General features: G+C 38.1%; 1 protein-coding gene across 9 annotated transcripts in view; it reads right to left on the minus strand.

The window, feature by feature from the left end:
* Window positions 1-9,509, minus strand: part of BIRC6 (baculoviral IAP repeat containing 6) — a 178,094-nt gene that overhangs the window by 15,812 nt on the left and 152,773 nt on the right. For all 9 annotated transcript variants that reach the window (XM_080588416.1, XM_080588413.1, XM_080588411.1 and 6 more), the window contains 2 exons: window positions 7,300-7,510; window positions 420-565 (listed from right to left, as the gene is read on the minus strand). In XM_080588416.1, the coding sequence (XP_080444542.1) occupies window positions 420-565; window positions 7,300-7,510 (357 nt within the window). The remainder of the gene's footprint in view (window positions 1-419; window positions 566-7,299; window positions 7,511-9,509) is intronic.

Here is a 9,509-nt window from a genome sequence, read left to right on the forward strand (position 1 = left end):
TAAGCTACTTAATCTTTAGTTTTCTTTACTAGACAACCAGATGGTTTACTGTCTGCAGGTTCAATCCATGATTTATATTTTTGTTGTGCATTTAGTTATACTAATTCAGAAGGTTTGCTTCTCATACCAAAAGCCTTACAACTAAAGGTCACGTACCTCATCTTCTGATGAGAAAAAAGACGTACTACTTAATTGTGCTGAAACTTGTGAGATGTGCTCCAACTTACTTGAATTATTCTGTATTCTGATTTTAACATTTAAAACTAACACAAAGGTCCAAATGACTACATTTGAAAATGTAGTCGGTGACTGGGGACAGGAGAAAGTCTTTTCTCTTGCTTTTAAACCAATGTTTAAGTTATCTGCTCATGAGTGCATTACAAATAATCACAGTATTTCTAAGGGTATTTCCATTTTACCTTGGTTTGCCTGGCGCAAGCTGGTGGTAGCAGCATAAACTATCTCAGCAGTCTTTTGTATGTCTGGTACCAAAAGTGTGAGTCCCTCTGGTTCTTGATCAGAAGCATCTGGTTTTACTCCGGCTTTAGCTTTATCTTTTTTAGACCTGATTTTTTTTTTTTTTAATTGGAAAAAAAAAAGGATATAGCATGAGAGAATATTTTTCAACAAATTAGACAGTACTAAGCATGCTTGTCAACACGGAAAATATCAAAGATCAAGATAAAAGCAAATGTTCTGAAATGGAATGTCTCTATGTATCTCTAGGTTAATCAGGTATCCAGGTTAATGCTACTTAATGTAGCAATCAGCTGTGACAATACTGAACATACAGTCTTGATTTGACAAACAGAAGTACAACTGATACAAAGAGGAAAAATGTGAAGACAAAGCCCGTGATACAACTATACTAGTTTCTTGCTACAACCATTTAGTAATTCTGGTAGTTACACTGCATGCCGACTTTATGTTTGCACACTTTCAAAAAGTGTTAGAGAAGCTTCCAAAATCAATATAACAAAAATCACGTCATGAATGCGCACTTCATCCACCCACACAGATCCCGGTGTAAAGTCAATACTTAAATAGGTAATATGGTATTTTTTCCTATTCCACAATACATGAACAATTCTCTAAGATACACTCACGGTAAAATGCTAGGAGATTGATCTTCTAGTCAAAATTTACAGTATGTCTACGACCTACAAGGTAGGCATTACCAGAATTAAAAATGACGTTTGTCTCTCTCTGCATTTCTCTTCTGGACTATAAAAGATAAGAACTTTTCTTTCATTAAGCAATTTAATGTAGCATAATTCTAAGTCTTACAAATGTAGATGGTTTCTATATTATATATTTATACTTGATGCATTGCAAATTAAAATGTCAATTTAAACACCTTAATTTTTTAGAATTTGAGAACTTAAGAGCTAGCACAAATTTACATTATTATCCTGCAAAACTTAGAGAGATTTTTATGCTAACAAGCCTTTTCCCCCACTTTCTGTAAATATTTTAACAGCACTTGTTCGTTTTAAGATCCAATCAAGATAGACAGCCAAGAAGCACCGGTTTTCTTTCCCATTACCATACCCAGAAGCAAAACAAAGCTAACTATGCAAGAAAAATTAGCAATGCAATGCTTTGATGTTCCAAACATATATTTTAGCCACTGTCAACTACAATATGCTTTCTGTATTTTGATCTAGACCAAAATCATGCATAAATAATGAACTTCTATAGTACTCAATAGCGGTGATTACATTAATAATGGAAGTCTTTGTACCATACCTAATCAAACGAGAACATCCCTAGAGTGCATTAATAACAACCTTCATTACTGCAGCTTGGTCCAGTTTCCCTGTTCCAGATTTAATCCAACCTAATGTCAGCCCATTGCTGACTTCAAGCAATAGTGAACTTTCAAGTATTCCCAGTTAGGAGGAAAGCATCAAAGCCAAACAGTGTAGAGTTTAAGAAACAGTTGAAGAAAAAGAAGCAGTAGCTGCCTCCCCATTTACACTTTCCCAAATCGTTATCGCTGTCTTTTTCCTTGGGGAAATCTAGGCTAAGATTTTTTAAATAGCCTGTTAAGGTTTGATATGCATATTTAAGCCCACTAAACCTCAGTGATACCTGACATGACAGTCATCAGAGACGTGCTACAGCCATCAGTCCCAAGAAGGGCGTACAGATTTAGCACTGCTTGCTATTGATGTAGAATCCTTAAGCTCTTTGCTACAGAACCCTTGGAGAAATTTTGGTTAAAATGAAATGTCAACTGGCTTATAGAAGAGAAGGGTGCCTGAAAAGCAGTGAAAATGTAATTAGTAGAGATATAGAAAGCAATGTTAATTATTACAAATTTATTTCAAGACAGTTATCTTGAAGGGCTTTCATCTGCCCTGTGGTTTTACAATTTAGACTACCAGCTTTTTCCTCCTTAGTCTCAGAAACAAAACATTAAGGTACTGGTCTCATTAGACAAAATGCTTAACCACATGCATAAGACCTCCTACAGACATACTGACTTACTGACAGCGAACACATGAGCACACAAAGAATATTTTGATTCTACCTCTGATGCTGAAAACAAACTTGGTGTGGAAAATATAAAAGTCTATATAGTTTCCATCCAAAGATGGTTATGAAATGGGTGAGGCAAACATAATCTAAAGCCCCGTGGGCTTCACATACAACTGGTGCACAAAAGAATCTCGGTACTTGTAGAGAAAGCCTGTGAAGCCTGCTGGATGGATCCCGAGTAACACGTACATACAACACGGCTCCGTTGGGTCTGGTCTTGGAGGTGAGAAGCAGGACTTTCAGAGCCATGCAAACATTACTCCTGTGACGAATCTGCAGCAACGCCAAAGATGGTATTTTGGTCCCCAAACCTACTTCTTAGCATAATCTGAAACCCATGATATTGTGTGTGCTAAAGAAAAAAAACACTCTGGTGACCATTCTCCCATTTCGTGAGCAGGTGTAACAAGGACAAAACAAATTATTAGCTGAGGAAAATTTGTCCTTCCTTCTTGGTACCATCTCCTCTCCTGCACTGCTGCTGCAATCCCGCCTGGATTCAGAGCCGCAGTGAGCTCTCTCCAAGCTGTGTGCCATACACAAGCACATCAGAAGGCCAAGAAGATTCTAGCTGGAGATAGGGAGCTGCTGGGAATGGTACATGCTCTCCCCAAAAAACTTATTTTGGTATTTCATCTCCTCATTCATAGAAGTGATAAGGGCAGTAGGATCCTTCAAGTCTTCCCTGCACTGTAGCAGCCTGCATATAAATTTATGTATGCAGGTAAACTAGCTGCATTATCAAATTCCTGAGCTGCAATTACACATTTTTCAATGGTATTCCGAAGAAACAAAACCAAATAATATCCATAAATAATAAACTAGGGTAGAAAATATAACCATATAACTATTTTGCTGTACATTTTCTCTATTTTTAGAAAATATTTACGTATCTTTGTTACACTGTGTATTCCTTTCCTCCAAGATTTTGCGTGGAGTGAAATGTCTCAGTTATTTGATGCAGGCCAAACCTTTATCTAAACGTTAGAGTGGAGGAGCAGCCAAGTATTTATTTAGGACTTAAAACCTTCCCTTTGCAGCTTTTCAACCACTGAAGAAATGCAGACAAACTCATGTCAGCTCGTGTTTAAAGGGATGACAGTAACTAATATATTTGCTAGAAGAGACAGCAGTGTACATGCTAATAATTTAAGCCATTAATTTAGCTTGTGCTGGAAGATGACAGCCTTCTTTTCACGCTGTGATAAATGAATAATGAACGATACACTCCCAAGGCAACTTTAATTTTTAAAGCCAATACTTGCAGTTACTCACTCATGCCAGGTACTTAGAGGTAAACGTGGTAATATGGAGCGATACATTTATCAAATTATTCACAAAGTAAAGGCAGTGAACCGTTCAGCCCCTCTGTACTGCAGAGATGCTGCTTGTAAGGCAGTTCCACTCAGTTTTATGCTGACGGTCACTCTGTTGGGAAAACGTTTGCAGCCATGGCAGCCTCCCGCACTAATGGCCCCCTGCCTTCCGTGGGCTTCCACATGCACCAAACATGCATGTTCCTTTCAGTAATCCACAGACTCTTAGACCCATCCACTAAAATTAGGCAAAACAAGCAATATGCCTTTGCAAATAAAGCACTGTCAAAAGCAAGCAGTCTCCTCTGAGGTGGCTCCCCACACTCCTTGGGGCTTCCAGCACTGTATTTACAGACACTAAACTGAAGCATTTCAAACCAGTAAAGGCTGCAGGACTGGTCCCTGCAACCAACCATTAACTCTGAACATGACCTTGAGAGTGCAGCAAAAAAAAGTGACGGAGGTTTTGTCTTTAAAAAATAATAATAAAAAACACGGATTCTTAGGATCCAATTAGAAAGGAAATTGTTGTTTGCAAAATGCACTGTTACTCAAAGAAGTTCTCCAAGGTAACAGTGAAGACAATGAAAAGACATAGCAAGGAAAATGCCTCATCTACCCTATCTGCCTCATCAAATTTAGGAATGAGCATCTCATTCTGCTCCATTATCCTGAGGTTTCCTGTTTTCCAATAGAGTGTTATGGCATTTGAAAGTAAACGAAACCGAATGCTTAACTGGAATCCAAAACCAAACTGTCCCCCTTGATCGAAGTGGACAGTCTTGTTCCAACATGCAAGTGACATTTGGTAGACAAGCAAGTAGCACTGCTGTTCAGATAAAGGAAAATTTTGTCTTTGAAAGCAGATCCCATAATTATGTTGTCCTTCTGGCGTTTGACCTAAAAAGGGCAGCAGATTGTCCCATTTAAGAAATTCATGCCAACACTTGCTTATGTTGCTGGCAAACCTTCAGCTAGAAGGCTGAGAATTAAAACCTTCCACCCCAGTGATTCCAGGCTGTTCAGGCTGTTGGTGTTTCCCTCCTTGTCTCTACACTGCTTTAGAGACAAACAGTATTATGCTTAAAACACCCAGGGATATATCAAAATAACACAAGAAAGTTATATAGATATGTAACTGAACCAATCATAATTTTAAAATGAAATTCGCAAGTTATTAAAATAATACTGATTGTGCCTGAAGAGCTATTCTTAGTTTTCAGATCCTAAGCTAACAGTGAAGAACTAATAATATCATATTTTATTTTGCCGAAATAAAAAGAGCTTACAAGTAGCAACGGTCATGTGCCATTCTGACAAAGAAACTTTTCAGACTTCAGCTTAGGGAAGTGATGTGAGAAGACACAGGTTTCCATACCCATTAAATCCAAGGCTGTCCAACAGATGACCAGATTAACAACAAAAACAACGAAAAAAGTAATCATGGTGGAGAGATTTACACATATATTTATACTGGAAACAGATTACACAGAGGTCAAATATGATTTTCTTTTCTATTTTAAAATTATATATACTGTGAACTACATAGTTTTGCCAGCAAAGCACAAGCTGATGTTTCTTGGATTGGTAACTAATATAAAGAAATATTACTTGTTCTTCCTAATTCCGTTTCTCTTGAATTAAGTCAACAAAGAAATCCCACCATGGGTATTACATGCTTGATATGCAAGACTAGGAATCAAAGTTAAAAAGGACTCCAGAAATTCACAAGTAATTAAGTCCATGGAGTTCAGTTAAGGATGAATATTGTTTCTTTACAAGCCAACTTGATATTGAAAGCAAGTAACCTGTTAACTGCTGGAGACAGAAAATGATCAAAAGAAAAAAATGGAAATCTAAATTGCATCAGAATTTGCTTTTCTAATACCCTCAGCCCAAGCAGAAAAACTTGACTCATCAATTAAAACAAAAACTAACACAAATCCTCAAGTCTGGAAACCAGGAGGGTTAGAGACATTTAGAGATGAAAAGTCAGTTGTGAAATCTGTGCCAACTCCAGCACCTCCCAGAGGCACAAGGAGCTGGAAGGCACGCAGGGGCTCCTTGCTTCCGTGAGAGCCGGTCGGTGACTGCTCTGAATTTTCGGTGACTGAACATAGAAAGGGAAAAACAATTTGGGGGTACTGGTTGTTACTGAACAGAACAGGAAAAAGATGGCTCGTCTAAATCTTACTCTTGTCCAAGATCTATGGACCAACAAGCCTGAGACAGATAACAGGTCTAACAAAGCAAAACTGCCTTTTTTATGGACTACACCAAAATCATCAAGGAATAAAAGCAGCTACCAATGAGCCTGAGTTCACACATTCCCTGAAAGAGAATCTTGGCTTATTATTGCCTTCATTTTATACGAGGAGGTACCTAAAAAGTAGTCAATGGTTCCTGTAAGACACTGTCCTCATGTCTTGTCTGTCTGTCTGGGTTTCCTTGAGAAACAGGCTTGATAAGCCTGCTGAAGTCCAGAGAGCGTGTAGAACAAGCCTGTATAGACGACATTATACTGCATCCCTTATGCAGCTGGATGGCATCACTGCAGAGAAGGGGGATTGAGACACTTCTCCATTTGTTCTCTAATTGCAGTACCAGACTGCGAGAGTGCCTGACAAGAAATGTCAAATGTGAAGTTCCTCAGAAGACAGTGGAAGACCTGAAAAGCCTAACACAGATGGCTCCAAGGCATCTGTTTGTAACATCAAATCATCTTCAAGTGTCCCAGCTCACCTCTGACGCGCGCGTTAACAAATTAACTGTTGCAGAGTCGCCATGTGTACAAACAGGCTTTTCACATTTAGCACCAATCAATATCACCAGTCAAAAATTTTCAACTGTCTCTATGCAGTTAGGTTTCTCACTACAAATAACAACTGAATCTTTTACTTCATGAGAAAATCCAAAAGGCTCCTCTACTAACCAGTCAGCCTCTGATGGAGAATCCATTGAGGAAGCTTTATCGATGGAGAAAGCAGCATAGTAGCATATAAAAGAAGCCTGGTAAAAACTACCATTTGGTTTCACCCTCCCCAGTTCCATTCTTTATAGAATGGGCATGTGTAAGTGCTTCCAAGGAATGCTCCTGCTTTCAGACTGACAGCAGGAAATAGAGTCCTGCTAACAAGAGATATACCTCTTTGAAGAGGGAGAGAAGTTTTAGAAAGATGTGAAGCTCCCAGATTCTTGAGCAGCACTCCTCTTTCCGATCAGCAAAAAATTATTATACTTATGAGTAAGTAGCATAATAAAACAGAAAATATGCATATTAAACACAAATCTAGATCAAGTATACGGTATGTTCTCACTCTGGACTGCAGGACTATATGTATAAAAAATACAGAACTGAATCTTCTTTCACTTCTATATTCTTAACACATTAATTATAAAATACAGCCAAGGGAAGGTTAGGGATGATGAAAATGATTACCTCAATCGGTTGGTATAGGTATCTACACAGGTCTTCATTTTAGCCAACAAGGTCCCAACAGAAGCTTGTGACTCCAGCTGTTCCTCCTCCTCTTCACTGTTTTCTCCAGACAGAGGAAGCAGTAACGGCACCATCGACGTGCAAGATGCAATAGCACGGAGTAATTCTAGCAGTGCGCGGTAGAGGGGCACATGTCGGGCCATATCCAAGACTAAGAGAAAAACAGTTTACATAAATTACTCAAATTGAAGATGGTCCTTCCACTAGATTTTTTTTAAACAGAAAAGCTAGATTTTAATAATTATTAAAATATTATTGACATTTAATTATAAAACATGGTACTTTATAACAACCATTTGAAAATTACGTTTTAATGGACTTGTCCAGAATGAACTGGGTAAGATACCTGGAAAACAAAGGTTAGCAAAAGACACAAAAGGACAAAAGAAGAAGTGCTAACACGGTACACAACATGATTACCACATTCTGTATTCATTTCTAGGAGCTTAATATACAATCCCGGCTCAAGGTGTATGCTGAAATGCTGAACAAACATCTATGGGGGGAAAAATTCTAACCTTTTAATCAAAGACAAAGTGAAAAGCCATATGGCGTAGCAGTGTATCATTTGGTATTCTAATAGCGTAAGCATTAATAAAGACAGACTTAAATATCATCAATTTTATTTATAATTACCTTCTCTCCTTTGGGAAAATTTGTCTGCATTACTGCAGGAATACTTACGGTCATGAAATAAATGAAGTTATCTTCTAAGAGGTCTAGCTTTTCTCCTTTCAATGGAGAAAGTATCTTAAAAACTGTCATGTATTTTCAGAGCGTGCAAAGGTTTTGAAAAACATGCCTATTTTATCTGAGTACATATGAAGCACAAGCCAGTAAAGATGAGTAGGAAGATATATAAGGTAGGCAGAGTTCACTGTCTTGGCGCTGCTCAGCATGAGGTATATGCATCACAGAAGTAACTGGGGGCACAGTACAGATATCACCTCTAGGACAGGCACGCAGAGACACACACGATTCTAACGGATTCTCTACCACCACATTGTTTATTTTTCTTTTCCACTTGCTCGGACAAATATGTAATGGATGTCATTTCAACTGACTTTATATCATTAATAGAAATCCTGAAAAATGTAGCAATACGCAGATACTTTAACACAGCTGCTTCCTCTGTCCCTAGGACACACTATTTTTAACCTAACTGCAGAAAAAAAAGCCATTGCTCTAGTTCAAAGTATTTACAAATGACTGAGTTTGATAAAATACATTTCAGCTTTTTCCAGAAAAAAAAAAATAAAAAAAAATAACTGACAACTCACATTAGGACAGAATGAAGCACAGAAGAACTCTTTAATGTTTCATTTAGCACATCTCACCCTCCAAGCTAAAGCATATCACAAACTTTCATGTCCCATTACCAATCCCTTAGCTCTAAATACAGCACGACGGGACAGGGTAAATAGCCAACCGCAATTCAACAAGCAAGTTGATCCAAGTTTTAAGGTTTTCTCTCTCTTCTTTGATCTACAGTTTGCTATTGGTATTTTGAAACTATTAAAACAGCACGAACTCTCAACTGGGGAGATATTTTTTTTGTGTTGAGTACAAAGAAATTTACCAAAACAAAGCATTAATTTATCAGGTCTGGTATCACGGCTCTAAAAATATCCTGTGCTGAAATATGCCATATATTTAAATCAACCTTCATGGAACTTAAACATAGGCATTTAAGAAAATCAGTTTCTTATCTGTCAATTCTTACATTTTATTAGCCGTAAGACATGTATGGCTGCACACACATTCATTCCTTATGCTCAGTGCCTACTCTCTAGTGAACCTCAACTGCCCACAGAAAAATTCCCCACAATGCGTAAAACGTCCATAAAAGAAGCAGCAACAGGCCCGAGGTGAACAGGTTTGAGACGAGCTGGTGCACCTGATGCCTGGAAAGCTTTTCTTTCTTCCTTTAATTTAACCAAGAAGGTTTCATGAGGTCAGAATAGATCATCTCAAATCCGTCAGTGCTTGCCCTCTCCTCCTTTGCTGAAAGGCTAGTTACATTCAAAAGTAGTTGTGAGGGAAACCGAACTGGCGTGACTTTAAAATGGAAATGTTTTCCAGAAAGGCAGGAGAGAATTTACGCTTTTAGCAGATTCAGCTAACACACGTTGCTTTGCAATTGTTCCCTT

Source organism: Anser brachyrhynchus (genome assembly GCF_964034855.1).
Source record: "Anser brachyrhynchus genome assembly, chromosome: 3".
Classification (NCBI taxonomy): domain Eukaryota; kingdom Metazoa; phylum Chordata; class Aves; order Anseriformes; family Anatidae; genus Anser; species Anser brachyrhynchus.